Source organism: Equus asinus, chromosome X, assembly GCF_041296235.1.
Source record: "Equus asinus isolate D_3611 breed Donkey chromosome X, EquAss-T2T_v2, whole genome shotgun sequence".
Classification (NCBI taxonomy): Eukaryota; Metazoa; Chordata; class Mammalia; order Perissodactyla; family Equidae; genus Equus; species Equus asinus.
The window spans coordinates 136,297,885-136,320,891 of NC_091820.1; the positions used below are offsets into that span (position 1 = coordinate 136,297,885).

General features: G+C 49.9%; 1 protein-coding gene across 10 annotated transcripts in view; it reads left to right on the plus strand.

Moving 5' to 3' along the window:
* Positions 1-22,626, plus strand: part of MTMR1 (myotubularin related protein 1) — a 68,332-nt gene extending 45,706 nt beyond the window's left edge. For 7 of the 10 annotated variants that reach the window (XM_070503049.1, XM_070503050.1, XM_070503052.1 and 4 more), the window contains 4 exons: positions 4,347-4,439; positions 8,320-8,433; positions 12,750-12,926; positions 20,223-22,626. In XM_070503049.1, coding sequence (XP_070359150.1) covers positions 4,347-4,439; positions 8,320-8,433; positions 12,750-12,926; positions 20,223-20,384 — 546 coding nt within the window. In that variant the 3' untranslated portion in view covers positions 20,385-22,626. Of the gene's footprint in view, positions 1-4,346; positions 4,440-8,319; positions 8,434-8,983; positions 10,179-12,749; positions 12,927-20,222 lie in introns of those variants that run through there. The other 3 variants (XM_070503054.1, XM_070503055.1, XM_070503058.1) reach the window with 1 other exon arrangement.
* Positions 22,627-23,007: the final 381 nt, after the last annotated feature.

Genomic DNA, 23,007 nt, shown 5'->3' on the forward strand with positions numbered 1-23,007 from the left:
TGGGATTGCTAGGTCATCTGGTAGGGCATTCTTGGGCTGCCATTTGTGCTTTAGTCCAAATGGCAGCAAATTCCTGGTCTATCTGGGCCATTGAACCATTGGGGATTTGTCTGAACGGTGCATTGGAGTGCAGTTGGAATGCAACTTCAGGAAGCGGAATGCTCCTGAAACCCCATTCACACTCACTAGTGGAAAGCAGGAGGATGGGCAGTGGGAGACCTTCAGCGGCTCCCACGGTCGGGCGCCAAGTGCATGTGGTGTGCCTGCACTCTTGGGGAGGAGAGGGAAGGGCAGGTCCATAGCCTCTGAGCTGCATGCCCTTTGGGAGCTGTTGTCACATCCTTGGACACATCCCTTCACTCTCTGTGCCTTGGTGTCCCTTCTGAAATGGAGTATTGTGCAGGGCTGGAGTAGGGGGCTGGGGAAAGAATGAGTTTATATGTGTCAGGTGCTTAGGACTGTGCCTGGCCCATGCTGTGTGGGTAAGTTTTAGCTCTTCTTATTATGTTAAACATTATCATGACCTCCTTTGTTGCTAACCCTCTCAGCACAGGCTGGGCTCAGTGGGGAGGAGAGAGAGTGTGGAGTCTTGCCTAGTATTTGCATGTGGCCCTCTCTGAAGACTCAGAGGCCATTCTCTTCCACCTTTCCCTCCCAAACTCTGTGTCCTGGGTGAAAAAAAACTAGCAGGGGCCCCTTACTAAAAGGGCAGTGGTAAAGGCCATCTCTTGAGAGGCCAGCGATGGCGGCACACGCCATGCCTCAGGGCATGCCCACAGCACTCTGCTGCTCCAGACCCTATTTACTAACGCTGGGGCTCACCAAGGCAGTAAGATCATAAGATTCAAAATCTCCTCAACTTACTGAGTACGACTGTGTGTCTAGCACTGTTACGTGTATCATCTGGTTTAATCCTATAATGATCCTGTGAGGCAGGTACTGTCATTGACAGATGGGGAAACTGATGTTTCAAGAGTGAGGTATCTGCCCAAAGTTACCCAGCTAGTCAGGGTGGAGCCAGCCTTTTAACAGTGGTTTGAAGCCTGCAGCCATCCGCCTGATGGGTCTCTGTACTCTACCTTCCCCGAGTTTCTGTGGATGAGCTGAGTTCCTACCTGAGGCCAATTCCTGTTCTTGCCCACCTGTTCCATCATCTGCCTCTTGGACCTTATCATGGACCACTTTTTAACTGTTTCTGCCTTTGTCCACCTCCATTTTCCCCTCTCTCCTAGATCATTCCTTTTGGTATAGAAACATGCCATTATGCCACCCTAGAAAACCAATCTTCTTGACCCCACTTCCCCCTCCAGCTGTCCCTTCAATTTTCTGCTCCCGTTTACAACAAAGCTCCTCAAAACTGCTGCCTGTACTCACTATCACTTTCTCTCCTTCCGGTCTGTCTTGAACCCGCTGCAGCCAGACTTCCTCCTCACAAGACCCCCTCGAAACTGCTCTTGTCACACTTTGCCAAGTCCTTCTCTTACTTGTCCTGAGTATTTGACACTGTTGATTTTTCCCTTCTTCTGGAAACACCTTCTTCACTTGGCTTCTAGGTCTCTACAACCTTTTGAATTTCCTCCTGCCTTCTGCTCCTTGCTCCCTCCGCAACCCCTTAATGTTTTGGTGCCCCAGGGCTCAGTTCTTGGATCGGTTCTCATCTGTGTGCTTGATCCCTGAGTGATCTCAGCCAGTCCCAAGACTTTAAATACACGGATTTCAAATCTGTTGTCTCCTCGCCGTTGCCACTGATGCCCCCTTAATTCAGGCCTGGCCATCTCCTGAGGGTCTATCATGGCAGTCTCCTAACTAGCCTCTCTGTCGCCTACACCCTTCCAATCTGTTGTTCCTCACTGCAGCTAGACAGGGTGTTCCAAGAAGCAGATGTGATGCTGCTGCACCCCAGCGTGAATCCCTCAGAGCCTGCCCATGGCCTAGTGGATTGTGGGCAAACTCCCCAGCATGGCATTCAAGGCCCTTGCTGATCTGGCCCTAGTCCACCTTTCCAGCCTCATCTCACCTCCCTCCTCTTGCATCATCCCCTGAGGCTCAACCGTTTCCAACTACTTCTGGTGTCCCTTGTGCCCCCACCACGTTCCCACTGCTTCAAATATAATATAACCCTGGCTAACCAGGAATCAGGCACTTTCCTGTCCTTCAAGGTTTATCTCAAATGAGACTTCTGCCGTGACTGTGACTTTCCCTCCTCTATCCCATTCTAGGATGGCCATTTGCTCTCTTGTGGCCCCACCATACACCTCTCACACTCAGAAGCCCTTGGAACACTTTACCGCCCTCATTACTTACAGGTCTTTCTCCCACAACTAGACCACAGATGAATTATTCATCGAGCACGGATACTGTGTCTCATTTGTCTTGGTACCCCAGGTGTCTAGCCAGGGCCTGGCCTCTGCTAGACACCATGAAAATGCTGGAAAGCCCAAAGGCCTTGCAAGCGCCATAGGAGTCCAGTGAATATATGCTAAAAGAAAGAATGAATCCCAAATTGTCAGCTGTCAGTATCAAACTGTTCCCCAGTGCCTTGAGGGCCGAGGAGCAGGCTCTGCACATCCCTTATGAGGGAAGTACAGTCTGTGCCATGTCCCGACGTTTCGGTCGATGACGGGCCACATATATGACGGTGGCACCATAAGAGTAGTACCATGTAGCCTAGGTGTGCAGCAGGCCATACCATCTAGGTTTGCATAAGTACACTCTATGACATTTGCACAACGATGAAATCCCCTAACGATGCATTTCTTAGAACATGTCCCCATCAATGCATGACTGTGCAGAAATAAGGCAATGCATGCAGCTGCTATGGAAAACAGGGTGGCGGTTCCTCAAGAAATTAAAAGTGGAATTATCATATATTCCAGCAATTCTGCTTCTGGGTATATACTCAAATAGATATTTGCGCACCCATGTTCATAGTGGCATGCTTCACAGTAGCCCAAACGTGGAAGCGACCTGTGTCCATCAACAGATGAATGGATAAACAAATTGTGGTACATACATACAATGGAATTATTCAGCCTTAAAAAGGAAGGAAATTCTGACCTGTGCTACCACATGGATGAACCTTGAGGACGTTATGCTAAGTGAAATAAGCCAATCACAAAAGGGCAAGTATTGTATGATTCCACTTACGTGAGGTCCTGGAGCAGTCCAGCTCATGGAGACAGACCCCAGAATGGTGGGTGCCAGGGGCTGGGGGAGCGGATGTGGACTTAGTATTTAATGTGGACACTTTTCAGTTTTGCAAGGTGAAAAAGTTCTGGAGGTGGATGGTGGTGATGGTTGTACAACAGTGTGAGTGTACTTAATGCTGCTGAACTCTATACTTAAAAATGCTTAAAATGGTAAATTTGATGTTATGTATATTTCACCACAATGAAAAATTTTTTTAAAAAGGCAATACAGTGTTACCCTGAGGTTTGATGTTGACCTGGTTATTTCCTTGTTTTTATGTCTTTCCTGGTGGAAATTTCATAGGCCCAGTATTTCTTGCTCTTTCTACATGGTCATCGCGTTGTATCTTCAAAATGTTTTTTTCTCATCCTTTTGCCTAGTCTCAGATTATTTGAAGCATTCTTTTAGAATGCTTACTCTTGAGCTAATTTTTAACTTGACATTTTCAGTGTTTTTGTCAGTCCTGTTTGTGTTTGAAATTATCTTTTACCTTTTATATGAATCTATTAATATCTTCTAAAATATCAAAAGGTATGAAATATCATACTGGGTGTCACTTATCTCAAAACTGGAAAAAAAAGAAATGCAGTACTTGACTGGATTGCCTCGAGCAAGGACTCACCCATTCTCATTTCAAGAGTGAGATTTTGGGGTTCTCCGAGTCACGCAGAATTGGCTAAAACTTGTAGATTGTTAATCATTATTTTGATTCTCAGACTTCTTGACATCTCTGAAAAACGGAAAATCTGTTTGACACTTACGGAGGAAATGGCAGTCACAACATGCCCTGTGAGCTGCTAATTGGCAGTCCCAGTTGCCACTGTGCCCTTGGTATGGTGGCTGGAGTTGACCCCTTCATTTGGACTAAAAAGTTTGCTGGCTGTTTGCTTGTAACTTCTTGAGTCCAGCTATATGAAAGAAAAATTATAAAAACAATCAACAGGTAAATATATAGTACACTGAAGTTTTGTTTCCTGAGAGTGATGGAAGTCAATTCAATTGATGAACATTTTTGAGTGGCACATTATGTGCCAGGAATTCTTTCCAGGCCTTGGGACATAGAAAAGAGACATGATTCTTGTTACTAGGCAATTTAAAGTGACTTTTGAGAGGACCATAGCATACATTAAAATGTTTAACCTCTTGTTTCCTTTCAGCGTGTGGGCCATGGCAATGACAACCACGCGGATGCTGACCGATCCCCAATATTTCTTCAGTTTATTGATTGTGTTTGGCAAATGACAAGACAGGTGAGAGATTTCAAGTATATTTCTGACCCACATAGTCTGATTCAAACATATCTTAAAGTTGAAGGTTAGATAAACTTTCATTTCACGTTCATTCAAAATGAACACGTGTGTACGTGTGTAAAATATGACTCTTCTATTATTTCAGTTTGATTCTAATTCACTTAGAATATGAGCAGAAAGTTAGAAACAACCGACTTCACACTAAAAGTTACTTTTCCCGTGCACATGGTTTTGGTCCGTCATCCTGTCCAGCAAGTGTGTAGAACAAGGCCCTGTTCCTTCGTCACTTTGCTTCTCTTACTCCCTTCTGTCAGCAGAAGGAAACCCAGTCGCCTACTGGGCAGGAAATGGAAGATCCTGCCAGGTGTTAGAAATGGGGATGGGACTGAAGCCCTAGGCCAGCACAGGGCATTAGACCAGGGAATCCAGGAATCTGCACACCCTGCCCCAGGCCACAGCCCCTCCAATCCCAGGGTCTCTGGGAGAAATGAGAGTCCAAGAAGCAACGGCAGACAGGAAGCTGTCAAGTATCCCGTCATGACCTGGTGCTTAGCTTCCAAACCCCAGTGCACAGGGCCCTGGTAAGCCAGGGGCTGTGCAGGAATCTCCTTGCCCAGGCTAGCTGGGCCCAGATGGCTTCAGGTCACAGCAGGCCATGAGGCATGTGCTGTTTTTTCCCCTCATCTCCACCATCCAAACCTGAGTTTGGGGTCTTATCCTCATGGTAGGAGATAGTGCCAGAGAAATGGACCTGGAACCAGAGAGATCCAGAGATAGAGAGAGGGTAAATACAGGGGGGGAGGTGGTGCACAGACGGAGAGAGAGCACAAAAGACAGAGCAGCTTGCCAAGGGCCTGCTGCCCAGCCTGGCTGAGGTCAGGGTTGTGGGGAAGAGAGAGGAGACCGACCCGTGGTCTGGGCTGTCTCCCTCCTGTTGGCCCTGAGCCCTGGCCTTGGCTGATTCAGGCACGTGAAGGGAAACCTGATTGATCCTCCTGGCCGCCTTACACCGTCACTCTGGGGCCTTTGCAAAGGACCTCTGCCTCCCCCACGCTGTAGTCTGTGAAACAGCAGCAGCCCAGTCCCCCACCAGGAGCCTCTGTTGCCCATGGGAGTAATGGGTTGGCACATGGAAATGGTTGGGTGTCTTCTGATGCTTCTGAAAAGCACCACTTTTGTGGATATGAAGTAGCTCATTCCTCCCAAATGCCTAGATAAATGTGTGTGTGTGTTTAACATCTTCAAACTGACTTCCATTTTTCATTTTGCTTAGTGCCTATTTTCATGTCGTCTATATTGTTTTTATATTGTTTATTGGATTTTAAGAATGAAAAGAAGAGGTTTGATTGGAAGATTTCAGATGCCTCTCACAGCTCTAAGACTCTGAAATGTGTATAATTAATTTCTTTTAAAATACCATTGTTAATGTGTTTAGAAGCAGAAACATGAATGATTAGTCTTTAACTATCAATTAAGTCTAAGTGAATGAAATGTAGCTTGTTAGAAAAGATGCATTCATGTAACAAGATTAACTTATTTTTAGGTTGCCTACTGCTAAATCAAGTAAGCTACATCAGTGTAAAGTTGTCAGAAATCTCAGAATAAAATGAACTGTCTGTGTGTACAATTGACGTAAAAAGAGCTAAGGGAAAAAGTAATGGAGGGACTCTTTCTGGAAGGCATTGTACAAACCCGCGGTGTAGCAGGCTACCCTTTGGGATGGCTTTAATCGGCGTCGGTATGTCTGGTCCTCAAGAGGTGCAGAATTTCATTATGGGCTTCTATGGAGTTTTTGAGACCATGCTTTTTAGGTAGATGGTATAGTTTCCAGGAGAAGCAGCCAAAAATGTGAGTCAGAGACTTACTCTTTTGTTTGTATTACTCTAGCTGTTGCCGCTTCCCCTAATGAAATGTTTTCTGAGTTGAACTTAATGGCCCAATGTCCTTTGAATGTGAATAGCAGTCCTGACCCAGTTGGAGTAGATGGAGCCCCCCGTGTCATGGGCCCCGCCCACCTGGACCTCCCATGCCTGGTGCCCACTTGGCCAGGTCCAGAATGCAGGCTTGGGGTTAGGAATGAAGACTCATACGACTTCAAAAATATGTCAGTAAAAGCCTTGCTGTCCTGTTAGTAAACATATACTTTTAAATGTTGGAAAATAAAGTGTAGATCTTCCGTTCCTATCCTTGATTTAATAAAGCTTCAATATACATAAATGTTATATATTTGCTTAAATTAGTAAATTTCGTGGTGCCAGTAATTTATGAAATAGGATATAACTAAGCTGCATAGAAAATACTGGGAAAGTGGACATAATGGTCTTGGCCTTTTAAAAGATAGCCATTTGGAATGTGAGATCATTGTTAGAGTCACAAGGGGCAATCTTAAAGGCTGTGAAAGAGGATTCCCCAGTAGCTGTCTTTAGCATTTCAGCCAGATTTCATTGATTTAGTTCATCATTGATTTAGTCCATCTAAGAAGAAGAATACTAATAAGAACCACCACAGCTAGTTTCTAGAGGTTTCTGACGAAGTGGTATTCTGCTGGGGCTCTTTAGGAGAGCGTTGTGTCTCTGAAAGCAATCCTTAAGGTGGAGATAGAGGCAGACTAAGGTAGCTGAGCAGCATTCTTTAAACTGGATAATTAAAAAGGTAAATTCAGGTGGAGTTTGAACATTCCTGGATTTGGCTTGTTTCTAATTGAGAAGCTTGTCCTTGGTCCAGTAAAATAATAAAGCTAAGCTAAAAAATAAATTTGTCTGTCAGTGATCCTGGTTGTCACTCTAGAGATGACAGGATTAGTCATGATAGTGTGCCAGCATCACTCTGATTGAGGAATAGGTCTTTAAAGTAAACTGACAAAAATACCCTGGGTAGTTTGCTTCATTCAGTAGGTGATGAATATTTTACTATGTTTTTAAGTTAGAATGCTGGCACATGGTAGGCCTCCAGTACATGCTTGCTGCCAGGATCATTACTGTCATTTCCAGGTCATCTCCTCATAGCTACTAAATGCCAGCTACTGGCTAGAACCTCCTGGCAATGGTAAAGTCTTCATTGGAATTCTCCAAAACCCCATTAAGAATGACCTAAAACGACAGTTGGATGATCATGTGATTTTCTTCCTTATTCTGTTAATTGATTTCTGACAGTAATTAATCTTTTTTTATAACATTGATTTTCAAATGTTAAACCAGCCTTGCATTCCTGAGATAAACACCACTTGGTCATGTTGTGTTACCCTTCTTATATATTGTCCGATTCAACTTGCGTATATATTGGTAAGGATTTGGGAATGTATGTTCATGGAGTTGTCTCTGTGGGAAGGTTTTTTTATTATGAGTTCTTTCTTTAATAGATAGACTTTCTATTTCTTCTTGAGGCAGCTTTGGTATATGCTGTGCCTGAGAATGCCCCCGCCTTCTCCGTGGCTCAGAAATGTGCCCCCAGGTGGAAAGCTGAGACAATAGTAGGACTTGCCTGATTTGTTTCCCTTCTCTCAGGGGGTCACAGTCCTGGGCTGCCTCTTGCCAATGTCTGAAAACAGTTGTTTCGCATGTTTTGTTCAGCTTTCTAATTGTTTCTGGCAGAAGGGTGAATGTAGGCTCTGCTCTACCATCATGGTGAGAAGTGGGAACTACATAAGTTTTTTAGGCATTGAAGGGTACAACAATTTTTGTTGCTTCCAGTTGTCTCTCAGCCAGATCTATATGCTTGAACTTGAAACTAGAGATAGTTAAGTTCTACATGAGCTCAGTTTTCCTTTTGATCTTTGACTATATTCCAAGTTGCAGTTTAGCTGTCTTTCACAAAAAATTAGTACCACTTTGTTTTAGAAATTGAACTTTAAAACTAAACCTTATTTCTCTCTCCATTTAAGTTTCCTTCAGCATTCGAGTTTAATGAACTATTCTTGATTACAATTTTGGATCACCTTTATAGCTGTCTCTTTGGGACTTTCTTGTGCAACTGTGAAGAGCAGCGAGTCAAAGAGGTAAGTGTCGTGTAGCCTGTCTGTTGCTTCCCGATTGCTCGGACGCCTTTCCCGTTAAGTGCCACTGTAGAAGGGGGACAGAATGGAGAAGGGACTTGGGTCCAGCCTGCTGCCATCTGTAAATGGAGGGGTGGCGCTAGACGCCCTCCCAGGGTTCCCCAGCCCCAGAGCATGTGTCTAATCTGCCAGGTTGTCTGATACAAGCCCCTTACTTTATGGACATTGGGGGCTGGGACCCAGCGAGCCCACAGCTCTCTGGGGTCTCTAAGGTCTCTAGGGTCAGTACTAGACTCTGGACCCCCTAAACTCCAAGCTCACATACTTTCCACTGCACTGACTCCTAAATGATACGGTTCTGCTTGGCATTCTCTGCAGTTGGACTGAAGGGTACTTGGAGACCTTAGATAATGAAGTCTATAGAGGAGCCCAAAACATCCATGTAGATAGCAAGCTAAACTTAACTTTCCGTCAACCCAGTAAAGCAGCAGCTACCAAGCTTTTCAGAGTTACATTTCACCTTTTTGTTTTTCTCCTCATTTTGGGATAAAAGAATGAAGAAAAGTGAGGAAGCATTGGGAAAAGGCAGCTTAAAGAGGATCCTCTGGTTAACAGAAAAGGACTACCGCCTGTGGGCTACGTGTATGAGAACATCAGAGAATTGAGGGGAAAACAGGAGGCCCCGAGCGCCCACCTCCCTCTCTCTGAGCAGCCTCCAGAGCTGACCACCCCCTCACTCCGTGCCCGCCTCCCTTCTGGCACCCCCGCGCCCCTGGCCCCCCCCACTCAGTCTGCTCCTTCGAAGCCATCCATCTCTAACCCAGGCCTGGGTTCTTTTCCCACCCCAAACTCTGTTCTTTTTCAGGTGATGTCCTCATTCTCAGGGACCTAAGTTCCCCTGCCCCTCCCCTGCTCTCTCTCACCTCAATAATGGCACCTCTGCCCATCGAGATTGTGAGGCCAAATACATAGGGGCCGTCTTCAGTTCTTCCCTCGCCCTCACGTCCAGTCCATCAGCGAGAACTGCTGGCCCCGTCCCCCAGATAGACTTAATCTGGCCACTTCTCACTGCTTTACAGCTACAAGGCCAAGTCAGGCCCCCACCATCTCGCCTCTGGACTAAGGCAGCTGCCCGGGGACGGGCTTCCCTGCCTCCATTTCTGACCTCCAGAACACTCTAAACCAGCAATCAGGGCAGCGTTCCCGAGCTTCAGTCCCGTCATGTGCCTGTCCCCTGCTTGAAACCTCCCTGTGGCTTCCCATTGTGATCAGGAGAAAATCCACTTTCTTCAGGCCCCGCGTGATGGGCTTCTGTGAACCTCATAATAAAAAGAAAAAAACATTTTAAAGAGTGAATCTTCTGATGTGACTTATATCTCAATAAAGCCGTTTAAAAAACACTCGGCAACAGAAGAATGAACTTCATATGTAGAATTTAAACAGTTATAGTTTTTATCTTTTTTTTCCAAAATGTATTTTTTAAAAAAAAATCAGCTCTCTCGAGATATAATTTATATACCATACAATTCGCCCTTTTAAAGTGTATAGTTCAATGGTTTTTAGTATATTCAGAGTGTACAACCATCACCACTATTAAATTTAATAAAATTTTCATCACCTCAAAAAGAAACCCCATACCCATTAGCAGTCACTCCCCGTTCTCCCCTCCCCCCAGCCCTGGCATGGAATTTACTTTGCGTCTCTATGGATTTGCCTATTCTGAACATTTCTTATAAATGGAATCATACATATTTGTCCTCTTGCAATTGGCTTATTTCGCTAAGTATGTTGTTTTCAGGGTTCCTCCATGTTGCAGCCGGTACCAGTTCTTCATGCCTTTTCCTGGCTGAGTGCTATTCCAGCGTGTGGCTAGACCGCATTTTGTTTATATAGTCATTAGCAGACAGACATTTGGGTTGTTCCCACTTGGGCTGTTACACATAAAGCTGCTATGAACATTCGCATACAAGTTTTGTGTGGGCATATGCATTCATGTTTGGGGGGCAGATACGTGGGAGTGGACTTGCTGGGTCCTATGGCGACTCTGGGTTTAACCTTTTGAGGACCAGCCAGACTGTCTTCCAAAGCGGCTGCACCATTTTACCTTCCCACCAGCATCGTCCGAGGGCCCGTTTTCTCCACATCCTTGCAGGCGCTTGTTACTGAGCGTCTTGATTCTAGCCATCCCGGTGGGTGTGACGTGGGAGCTCGTTGTGGTTTTGATGTGCATTTCCCTGATGACTAATGATGCTGAGCATCTTCTCATGTGCTTATTAGCCATCTGTGTATTTTCTGTGGACAAATGTTTATTGAGATCCTTTGCTCATTTTTAATTGGGTTGTCTTTTTATTATTGAATTATAAGAGTTCCTTATGTATTCTTTATAGATACAAGTCCCTTATCAGATATGATTTGCAAACATTTTCTCTCATTCTGTGGGTTGTCTTTTCACTTTTTTGATGGTGTCATTTGAAGCACATAAGTTTTTAATTTTGATGAAGTCCAATTTATCCGTTTTTTCTTTTGTTGCTATGCTTTTGGTGTCATATCTAAGAAACCACTGCCGGGGCCGGCCCAGTGGCGCAGCGGTTAAGTTCGCACATTCCACTTCGGTAGCCCAGGGTTTGCCGGCTCAGATCCTGGGTGCAGACATGGCACCACTTGGCACGCCATGCTGTGGTAGGCATCCCACATATAAAGTAGAGGAAGATGGGCACGGATCTTAGCTCAGGGCCAGACTTCCTCAGCAAAAAGAGGAGGATTGGCAGCAGATGTTAGCTCAGGGCTAATCTTCCTCAAAAGAAAAAAAAAGAAGAAGAAAAAAAACATTGCTTAACCCAGGATCATGAGGATTTGAACCTGTGTTTTCTTCTAAGTGTTTTATAGTTTTAGCTAATTTTTTTTAAGTATACTTTTTGGTGGGGAAGATTGGCCCTGAGCATTAACATCTGTTGCCAATCTTCCTCTTTTTTCCTTTCTCCCCAAAGCGCCAGTACATAGCTGTATATCCTAGTTGTGGGTCATTCTAGCTCTTCTATGTGGGATGCTGCCACAGCATGGCTTGATGAGTGGTGCGTAGGTCCACCCCCAGGATCTGAACTGGTGAACCCCAGGTCGCCGAAGAGAAGCACATGATCTTAACCACTCGGCCATGGGACCAGCCCCTAGTTTTAGCTCTTACGTTTAGAACTATGATCCATTTTGAGTTATTTTTTGTATGTGGTGTGAGGTAAGGGTCCAACTTTATTCTTTTGCTTGTAGCTATGCAGTTGTCCCAGCACCATTTGTTGAAAAGACTGTCTTTCCCCTTGAATTTTCTTGTCACCCATGTTGAAAGTCGGTTGACTGTAAATGTGGGGGTTCGTTTCTGTACGCTGTGTACTGTTGCACTGATCTACATGTCTCTCCACCCTATGCCAGTAGCACCTGTATTGATTACTGTAGTAAGTTTTGAAATTGGGAAGTATGAGAACTCCACATTTGTTCTCCTTTTCAAGATTGTTTTGGCTATTCAGGGTCCCTTGAATTATTGCTGGTGTTTCTCTTATAAGTACAAAATATGAAATATGAAAAGGTCCTAGTGGAAGTTTCCATGTCTAGATAGCTTGTGAGGAGGTCAGCTGGCTTGGGAGCAGCAGAATGGTAGAAAACACTCCTGGCCTCTCCATTGTCTCATTTTGACTTTGTCACTGTACTTGCTGCATGTTTACTGTTTATCTGCCCCACCATGCCTGTGGATTTGGGTGTTTTCATTCAGCTGAGTAAACCGATTAGTTACAGCATTTCTAAATGGTGTACTGTAAAATTGGGAGGTGGGGAGATATAATTTAATGGTATATTTACTTCTCTCTATAAGGCTTCTCCAGTCTGCCACCCTGGCATGTTTCTCTCCAGGGAGCCGTGATTTCCAGTGAAAGGAATCTTATCTGTAAATTCTACCCACAGTGCCCAGTATTGAGTCACAAAAACAAACTGCAAACCAGAATAAAGAATGTATTTGTTATCGACGGGCCCCATCATCCTGTGGTTGTTAGAAAGTTCTCGTTCTGCCTCACACAGACATAGTCACCAAATGTTACCTAACTCAGCAATATGTTTTTCCAGGACAGCAACCGGTGTGCGTGCTCACTGCATGCTCATGCCATCCCCAGCATGAGGCGCTGCATGGGGAGGGGGGTTGGGGCTTAGTAAATGCCCCTGAATTTTTCAGGGTTGGAACTCACTTCATCATGCAAGTCCTTTTCTCTATGTAATACAAATTCTTAAGGATATGAAGAAAAGTTGAATTTATTTCAATGTGTTCTTTTTTTGTTTTTCAGGATGTATATACAAAGACTATATCTTTATGGTCTTATATCAATAGCCAGCTTGATGAATTTTCTAATCCCTTCTTTGTGAATTATGAAAACCACGTCTTATATCCTGTTGCTAGTCTGAGTCATTTGGAATTGTGGGTAAACTATTATGTGCGATGGAATCCACGAATGAGGCCTCAGGTATCTTTTTGTTTTTCTTCTTTTCACAAGAGCATGTCTTTCTGTCCGGGTAAAGATGATACTGTAGAAATGTGCGTATGCTAGGTATTGATGTCTCCTGAAGGTCCTGCGTCCTCGCCTTGCAGGGGTCCATCCTTTTCGTCCCTGTCCAGCAGGGCTCTTCCACACACCAGCCCAGATGCTGTTTACTGGGTTAGAGTTAAAAATCTTAGCACCTCCCTCTTATACTGCTTGAGAGAACATCGATGAAGTAATACTGGTTACCACATCTGACTCTCAGTCTTTCCGGTGACTTGACTCAGAGGTGCGCGGTGGGCAGTACTGATTCTGCAGGGCACCGCACTCGGGGGCAGGGAAGGGCGTTTGGGAAATGCCTCGCGGTTACAGCTTGTAGACTGGTAGCACAGCAGAAAGAAGGTACGTCCTAAGTCACAGAGCAGACCGATGGAGGCAGCCCTCCCCTCTGTGGACAGATAGCTTCTGCTGAGGGTTTTTAAGTTTCATATTCTTAGTTCATGGCAGTCCACCAAGGAGCACGTTTGCACGGCCCGGTTTCCATCACTGCTTCTGTTGACCACGGGTGCACACGTCTCCCTGTCCCCAGCCCTCCTCCTTCTCAGTCCTTCCCTCTCGCCCAGCGTCGTACAGTCTCTCCAGGCATTTTCAGCTCAGTCTTAGTTTGCTATGCTCCCAAACAGAGTACCACAGACTGGGAGACTTAGACACAGACATTTGTTGTCCCCCAGCTCGAGGCGGGGAGTCTGAGATCAAGGTGTGGGCAGGGTTGCTTCCTTCTGAGGGCTGTGAGGGAAGGGTCTGTGCCAGGCCTCTCCTCGGCTTGTCGGTGGCGTTCTCCCTACGTCTCTTCATATCATCTTCCCTTTATGCGTGTCTCTGTGTCCAAATTTTCCTTTTTTTATAGGGATACCATTTGTACTGGATTAGGGCACACCCTATGATCTCATTTTAGCTTGATCACCTCTGTACAGATCCTGTCTCCAAATACAGTCACATTCTGAGGTCCTGGGGGGTAGGACTCCAACATATGAATTTTGGGGAGACAAAATTCAGCCCCTAACACTCCCCAAGCCCCACTAACCACGGGGAAGACTGAACTGTTCATTTCCCTTTTCAGTTCCCTGGCTCTTGAACTTCAGAGGTGCTGTCACATCACTAACCTTCTCTCCCCGCTGGAAAAGTCCCTCGTAGCAGACGGAGCTCCAGGCTCCGCCTGACAGGTGCAGGCTGCTGCCCAAGGCCCCGCTTATCATCTCCTGCCCAGCTCCTTTGCTCTCCCACACCAGAGCCCCAGCTGCTCATCACTTGCCTCCTCTTTCCCTGACTCTGTTTCCTGATTCATTCCATTTGTTCCACACAGCTTCAGCTACAAAAGCTCTTTCCTCTTCTAGACCCTCTGAGTTGGCCATGCCACCCCCAGGGCTGTTTTCCAGAACGCCATGATCAGGGCCTGCTCAGCCCAGTACTTGGCCTTCTCTCCAAGCAGGCCGCAGAACCAGGCCTCACGGTCCCCTGCGCCTGCGCCTCTGCCTTCCTCTCTCCTTCTCCCGGGCTGATGGATTCCATGTCCCACAGTTGGCTCCTCAAACCACTGACTCCGGAAACACTTGCCCTGTGCTCTGCCTCTCACCGGGCCAATAGCTGGTGCTCTGAGAACTTTCTTTAGGAAACCGTCCCTGACCGGAAACCCCTCCATTTAGTCTCTGAGGGCCCAGCTTCTGTTATCATGTACCATGCAAATTTCTAATGTGTTGCCAAGGGGCTGCTAACTGGCTCCTCTGTTACGACAGCATGGGGCAGCAAGGGTGGTGAGCACTTCCACACTGGGCCAAGTGCACTGACGTGAGGGCCTGTAGTGCTGAGACGGCCAGAGTGCATTTCCAGTACCAAATGGGTTCTGGGTTTAGCGTGGGTTCTGAGGAGCGGAAATGCTAACTTCTCAGAGTCGTAAAACGTTTCTTTACTGAAGAGCATCTAAAGCTGGAGAGGCGCAGTCTCGGCTCTTTTCCCCATGAAAACAAACAGTATACAGTCAGTCCCATGTGGTCAGTCGTCAGTGTTTTAAATACAGGGGTCCAGTTTGGTTTGTGGCCGGTGAGCCCTTGGTAACTAGGATCAGCTGTTCTGTGCTGGTGCCCATATTGAAGAGCCTCCAGCGTTAGCTCTGTGGCACCTGCAGAGCGCCGTGGAGTCAGCTGTCAAGCGGCCATGGCCTCCAGGAAGCCTCCTCACAAGCGTGGCCCCCAAACCCTCTCCCTTCCCTCTTCCGAGTGAGCCACGCCTCGTGCGCCGCCTCCTCTGCAGGGGAAAGCGGGGAGCCTGCTGGCTCTCCAGGGCTCCCGCAGCCTCCTCGGGGCCTGAGCCCCACTGCAGGGAGGCAGCGGAGGCCCAGCAGATCTAGAAATGTCCATTCCTGAGTCATGTGGCCCAACTTGGTCACACAACAGCCTGAGGGGCACAGGGCTGGCCTGCACGTCCCTCTTGCCCCCACTAAAAGTGGCTGTCCTTGTGCTGAGAAGCTTCCAGGTGAAGGGAGTTGACAGCAAAGGGAGTGTGGTCAGTTCCTGTCCCCTCCACAGACAAGGCAGGGAAGAGGACAGCAGTCCCTGTGCTCGGGCGCCCTGCGCCATGCCCGCCCCTTCCTGAAGAGCCTGTCCTGCACTCCCGGCTCCTAGGTCCCCTAGTCTGAACTAACCTGCCTTTTGGGTCTTCAATTAGTATTTGTCTGATCGCCTCCTCCAGCCCTTGCCAGAGTCTGCCTGGGACCAGAGACTCACGTTTGTGGCCCCTCCCCACTAGGGGGCTCTGATCGGCAGGAACTGGATCCTCTCTCCTTCCAGTGCCCGCTGCCCCTCCTCCCCTCGTGCTTTCCTTCCTCCCTTGGGCGTGCGCTTTCCTGCTCACCCAGTGTTGGGGGGACCATAGGTTACCACCCAGACCAGCACACTTTGGGAAGGAGGGGTCTCCCCCAGGCACGATACCACCTCATGTTTCCCTGCCCACCGCCCTATAGACCATGAGCCCGAAACTGCACGGGCCACACCTGGCCTAGTCGTGTGTCCTCTGCACCGAGTGTGGTGTTTGGTGCTTAATGGGCAACTCCAGAAATGTGGCCAGTGAATGACTCAGTGAATGAGGGAAGCGGCGCCCTCCTGGTCCAGGCTGACTCCTCTTACACATCTGCTCTCTCCAGGCCCTCGAGCCTTCCCTGATGCCCTCTGCCTCCTGCAGTTCTTGCCACTCAGCCTGCAACAACTCAAGTGTGCCCTTGCTAATCCTTTCTTGTCTCCCCCTGCCTCCCCTTCAAGCCTCCCGTCCGCACCCCTGACCTCCGGGCTCTTGGACCAGCCTGTCTAGTCTCCCTGCCTCGGTCTCTCTCCGGTCTGTGCTCCAGCCTGCTGCTAGAGAGGCCTGGCTCTCCCCACCGAAGTCACAGCTCAGGCATCACTGCCCGTGGCCACCTGATGGCTCCAGCTCCCCACGCCCTCCACGCCCCTGGCCCCCACTGTGCCCTCAGCTGAGCTCCCAGATTACGTTCCCCAGGCTGCAGGGACAATTTATTTATTTGCCTCTCTCTCACCTTAGACCTTGCACTCTGCAAAAGCAAGTGCTCGTTACTAGATTGAACTGTCCCCATAATGAGAGTTGTGTTTGAGGGATCACTGTCTCTGAAATGGCCCGTGTGCCCAGAAACATCAGCGAGCCAAAGAGGTCGCCAGCCCTGTCAGCAGCCTCTGTCGTGGCTTTCGGCCAAGGGAGTCTGAGTGCGGCGCAGACCGCTCCCATTTCACAGGAGCCCCCATTCCAGGGCCACGCTCCTTTCCCACCTCCCTGCTTTGTTTTCGAATGTGAAGCCCGGGGGCCTCTTGAGCATTTCTTTCCAGTCACTAGAGACAACTGTACTCAGGAACCAAAGCCAGCACGCGCCTTCCAGCAGCTTCCTCCTAACTGCTGTGTATTTCTGTCCTCCTCGGGCACTGCGCTGAATTCTTCTTTCCTGGGCGGTTCCGATTCGTCTGTTATAGCAACAAGGAAGATGGGCTGGAAAGTCTCTCCTTTATTTAAATCAGTGCGGAGAGTTTCCACACAGTACTCTGGGTGACTCAAGGGACAGGCAGTCGGTGGGATTTCTTGAACGGTAGCGGGAAGCCCCGCAGAACTACTGCTTGAACTGAAGTGCCTTTGGCTGCCCTGGGCTTCTGGGTTACTGCAGGAGAGGCCTGATGGGAAGCAGCGCTGCTGGGCAGGGGCGTGTCCTCTGGGGCTGAGCTCTGCCTCGCGCCGCGCTAGCTCCCTCTGCCGGCGCTAGAGGCCTGGCCCTGTGCTTGACTGTCAATCTGGCGAGGGCAGGGCCCAGATCTTTCTTAAAACCTGCAAACCACAGGATGCGTCTCTCCTCGAATGCACTCAGATTCTTACACGTGTAAGCAGAGTCAGCTTCTTTGTGATGGCCATGCCGATAAGGGTAACTGTGACCATGGCCGCTGCAAGTTGAGGGCCTCTGTGCCTCTGGGTGCTGTGCACGTGGGACTGCGTTTAGCACTCACGCCGATCCTGTGATGCAGAGGGAAGGGCCAGAGGAGCTGTCCTCGCCAAGCTCTTGCTACTGGCACGTGTGGTCACCAAAGGAAAGGCTGTCCCCAGGCTAGGGCCAAACCCTGTCTCTGGCAGTGACACCTGTCTCTGGTGGTGACTTGACGCCTGATGAGAGGCAAGGTCCTGGGCCTCACTGAGACTTCGCAGGGGTACAAGTGTGAAATGAGTCCCTACAAAGCGCTGGCACGGTGCTCGGAGGGGGTTAGGTGGGTGGCCCAGTGTTCTGCCTTCTCCCTGCCCTGTGCTGCACAGAAGGGAGAACTAGAGGCGGTCCTTGGGTCACAGCTCTTTATTCCAAATGCCACAAGCACGTGTTGGCCACGCCCTAGGGGCCGGGCACACAGAGACTGTAGGGGAGCAGGTTGGGTCTTGGTGATGTCAGAGGCCAGAGAAGTAGGTGGGCCCAGGCCGCAGAGGGCCTTGGGAAGCATCTCTGGGAGTTTGGACTTTATTCCAGGGGCTGTGGGAGCCACCACAGGGTTTGCAGGGCAAGGCCTGGTATATGTTCTGGAAAGCTCACTCCAGCAGCACTAGGGGTACAGGAATGTGGAAGTGGCAGTGAAGACTGCGGCAGAGGGATCAGCAAGAAGTCTGCGGTGGGTGTCCAGCGCCAGGGGACAGGAAGCCAGGCCAGGCAGAGAGAAGGGGGGAAAGGGGAGGAAAGGCAGAGGGCACAAGCCTGTTGGGCCTCTATTCTCAGAGAAGGGAGGGGGCTGGGCTAGCTGCCTGGAGGGGGGCTCCTGGGCATCCATCAAAGGATGGCTAGGTGGAGGGCCTGGCAGCCATCTTGTTTCCTTTGAGACCCTGTGGGCTTGTGTCTCACACGCTAACACCCACTGGGTGCCTGGCCCTTAGAGGAGCATTTTCTTGAAGCAGCATGCCTTTGACTTATTGTAAATGAAGATGACACATGAGAAAAAACACGACAGGCCACATGGAGATGTAAGAAGAGAGCCTCGGGCCCTGGGTGTGTGTGGCTGTGCTTTTCTGCCGCGGGTGTGGGGCTTCCTAACAGCAGCTTGACTGCAAAGCATTCTGTTGTCTGACCGGAATCAAATGGTCGTGCAAACCAGAAAACACCAAATAGGTCCTGAGGCCAAGACGGGAGCTGTCGCCCACCTCACAGTGCCCTCTAGGCTCAGCAGCAGATAAGGGTAACTCCTTGTTTTGGGGGGCCTTTGCCATCAGTCTCCCATGTTGCTGTCCCCTCCCTTCTTCCTGTGGCCTGCCCAAATCAGGAGTGTGTTCTTCGCTTCTCCAGTGCTAGTTCCTGAGCCCCCTGCCATGCTGGAGGCCCCTGGCTGCCCTCTGTTTCTCTGTCACCCTCCCCCCTCTCCTCTCCTCTCTCGCCAGGGCCATCGCTCTCATCTCTGTCTCTCTCTCTCATCTCCGTCTTCCCCTCCTTCCCTCCAGTTGGGCTGATCCCCATTGGCACCCCCGATGGAACAGCTTAGTCTTTGGGGAGGTGGATGACAAAACAAATGGAGTCCAGAAGGCCCCCCACCCAGAGCAAGGGCTCTTTGTGCTGGTCGCGGTGGGATGAAGCGAGTGTGTGGGTGAAAAGGGTGGGGGGAGAGTACCCCAGGCAGAAGGGACAGCACAGGTGTGGCATCTTCCAAAACCTGGAAGATTCTGCAATGCAGGAAGGTAGCAGAGGCAGGACCTGGTGAGAGGTGAGCAGGAGAGGCAGGCTGGGGTCAGACCTCACCGGGCCTCGAGGCGAAGATCAGACCGTTACCCTCAGGGCAGCAGGAAGCAGCCACAGGACGGTGGGGAGTGAGCATCACATGGCCTGGCTGCGGCTTTGGACCCAGGCCTGTGGTTGTGTCCTGATGTCCTCACTGCATGGGGGACAAGGAGTGACAGGGGGAGCTCCCCAGACCCCACCCTGTGCCTCCTTTGCTCACCAGCTGGTCACCCCTTCCCTTGTCTGCCTCCCCCCAGCCCGAGCAAGTACGCCATGAGGGGAAAGGAAAGCCAGGTCTCGGGTCTCTGGGCCCCAGCAGGTGCTGTGGGGGTGGAGGCTGTGACCCAGGTAGTCAGACTGGGTACTACGTGCCCCAGGAAACTCCTGCTCATTTCTTCCTGGCCCACCCCCCAGCAACGGGCTTGAGAGAGAGAGGTCAGTGGGCTGAGGCCTTGCTGTGGCCCTGGTGCTGCTGAGTGGAAGCTTCGAGAGGAAGGCCCACCTTCTTCCCTGGGTGGGGGGTAAGGCACCGGGCCCCCAGGGGCTCCCCCTCCTGGGGCACTGCCCTCTCCAGGGGCTTCTGCTGGCTCCTGTTCTGACTGATGAAAACAACTTCAAGTTGCAGAAAGTGCTGATTTCACAGAATTAGTCAGCAGAGCTATTTATAAAACTGCAAGAGTGCTGCGGTAAGGGGGAGGCGTGGGGGCGACACGTAGACACTGTGTGGGGGGCGGTTTCACCTGAACCTGCTTGTCCCCTCTGGGACCTTGGCCAAGCCCGGAAGGAGAGCAGTGACGAAGCCCTTCCCACCGTGTCAGCTGGAGCCCGCAGCTTGTGGGGAGGGCACCCGTGCACACTTGGGGACAGATTGGGCCATGACCGGGGAGCCTCTGGACGCCCGCGGCATACTGGTTGGGCCCTAATGGGGAGGCGAGCAGCATCGGGCTGTCGGCGCGGGGGGCTTGGTGGCCGCTGACGGCTGTGTGTGCCCACAGATGCCCATCCACCAGACCCTCAAGGAGCTGCTGGCCGTCCGCGCGGAGCTGCAGAAGAGGGTGGAGGACCTGCAGCGGGAGGTGGCCACGCGTGCCTCGTCCTCGTCCGAGCGGGGCTCCTCGCCGTCCCACTCGGTCACCCCCGTCCACACCTCGGTCTGACGGGCCGGAGGCAGCCGTTCCGGCAAGTCCAGCGTCCAGGACAGCCTGCTGCTCCGCTGCCCTCACCAGTGGCTCAGCAAGGGACCTGCCACCCCTCCTGGCTGTAGCTTGTGTCTTGTCTTTTAGGATTACGCCCTGTGCCCTCTGTGTCTGGATGGTACTTCCAACCAGTGCCCATTTGTGTGGCTTGGTGACAGCTCCTACTGTCGTCAAGTGCTTTTTGTGAGCCCCCATTTCCCTCCTGTTGGGGGTTTCTCAGGGTGGCCATCTGTCACATGGACCCTGAGAGCTGACTTCCTATCGTCTGGGCAGCTCGGGAGAAACTAGAGGGCCCGGGTGCGGTGCTTGGGTTGAGGAGGTCCCCGACCACTTCCCCAGGGCAGCCCTCCTGACCACGCCATTCACTAGAGCCCACGCTGCCAGCCACGTGGTTCCGCCAGCGCTTTGCTACAACTTAAGCTCACAATTCGCCATCTGCGGGGAGAAGACAGCACAGCGCCCTCGAGCCTACAGTTCTCCTCACGCAGGGGCGCCCCGTTCCATTACTGTCGTGTACATACAGGTATTTTTACAGAGAGAAACAGGCCTTTATTTTCCTACGTCCTTCCGTGTGTCTAGACTCGTCACCCGAGGAGGGATCTGCCTGACGGGACGGCATGAGAACGGCCTGGCGAACCAGGTCCACGCTCACTGTTCCGTGCACGCGTGAACCACGTTTGATGTGGGCATTGAGATGGCAGTGTGTTCTGTCCTCGCCCGACTCTGGGACTTGCCTCCTGAGGGCACCCGGGCCACAGATGGCAATAGCACGGTTCCCTCCAGATGCCATGGCCGAGGCACACTCCTCCTCCCCCCGCCCTGCTGAGGGGAAACTGAGGACTCAGGCAGCTCTGTGCCGGCACGGGCCGACCTCACGGCCCCTTCTCTCCTGCGGCCGGCGTCTGCATCAGGGCGAGTCTGCCCCCACCTGCTCTCTGCCGGTCGGAAATACTGTTTCCCGTTTGATCGAGATCCCTCAGCCCGGTTTATTCCTGCGACTGCATGTCCATATTTTCAAGCACCCACAGTGCCGTGGCTTCCGTTGCCAAAAGCCCAGCCCGCACGTCCCTCGGTCTCCTGTCTCAGGGCCGACCTCAAGCCAGTCGGGGCCCCTCCTCTGGGTTTTGCCTCCCTCACTCATGGACCCCCAGCCTCCAGCAGCCCGGGCAGGAATTAACGGGCGATCCCCGGGTCCGTCCACCAGTGCTGTAGCTCTGAGCTCCTCTGTGTGGCCTGTGACAGGTCGACTGGGGTCACGTTTGCGCCCCCACCGCCAGCAGGCCACACCCTCCCCCTCCACCTGTCATGCGTGCCAGGCAGTCACTGGGACCGTGGCTGCAGGAGTGGAGCCCGCCTTCAGCATCAGGGGCCTCAGGAGCTTCCGGGTCAGACCCGACAACAGCCGCACCTCGACACTGGGGGCGTTGAATCACGGGATGCCCGCAAAGTCCTACATCCTGACATTATTTTTGAAAATGTATTCTTAAAGGTTTTATACAAACACTTAGAAGAATAGATGATTTTTCAACTTGGAACCTTCTGATTCTTACAGAAAATCTGATATCCATAAGGTATCAGAAATGTTTATTCAAGGTAATTTGATAACCTAAAATCAATTCTCCATGTTTATCGTTTAGGGGATGTTTCTAAATCGCAGTTTAATTGATGTTAGCTTTTGATTTATGCTCCCAACATATCTGACACCTTATTTATGAATGGATAAACTGGATTATTGATATACTAACTTTTTAAAATGGGGACATTTCTTCCAGAAATATCATTTAATCCCCCAGCTACACTAGGCTGATTGATTAAACTTGGTGTGGCCTGAATGATGCTTCTAACAAAACCAGAGAAGCAAAGTGGCTTGTTCTTGCTGGGGGCAACTAGCCTGGCGCTGGGGGCGGCGAGCTGGCGCCCGGCCTGGCCCTGCCCCACGCTGGGCCCCAGGAGGACCCCTAGGGACACCCATTCAATTTGAAAGCAGCACAACAGATCATTTTCCTTTGTGTGTTCCTAGCACAAAACTCTTTCTAAAACAACTTGAAGTATAGTTTTGTTACCTAAGCAATTCTTTTTTTCGGTTTTATTTAAGTATAGTATGTAAAACGTTTATGGTTCCGATTTTTAAACCTGGCACAGTATTGTATTTGCCTCATCTGATGCACTGTATTCCATCTGTAATTAAAATGATAATATGTTTGCTCTGTGGTCTTATTTTTTGTTGCCTTTTTTTAAAAGTATTTCAGTAGAATTTTCCCTTGGGAAAGTTAGTAACAGTGAACATTCTGTACCTTCTGTGCCAAGTCCAGTTAATATATATAAAGTGCCTTTATGTGACTTCATTTGTTTACTAAATCATAAGTGCAAATGGTCAAGTCTTGAGTGGCTGAAATGGGTAAGTACTCTGATTTTAAAATCTAAAATGCCCCTTGACCTTAACCTTGAGTAAATGATGAGGACGCACTGGGGACACTTGAGAGTGAGAGTCGGGTGCAATGTCACCTGGGGTGGACTTCTGAGAGGCGCCCCCCCCCCCCGCCCCAAGTCTGAGGAGGAGCACTGGCCTTGCTGGGGCTGTAGA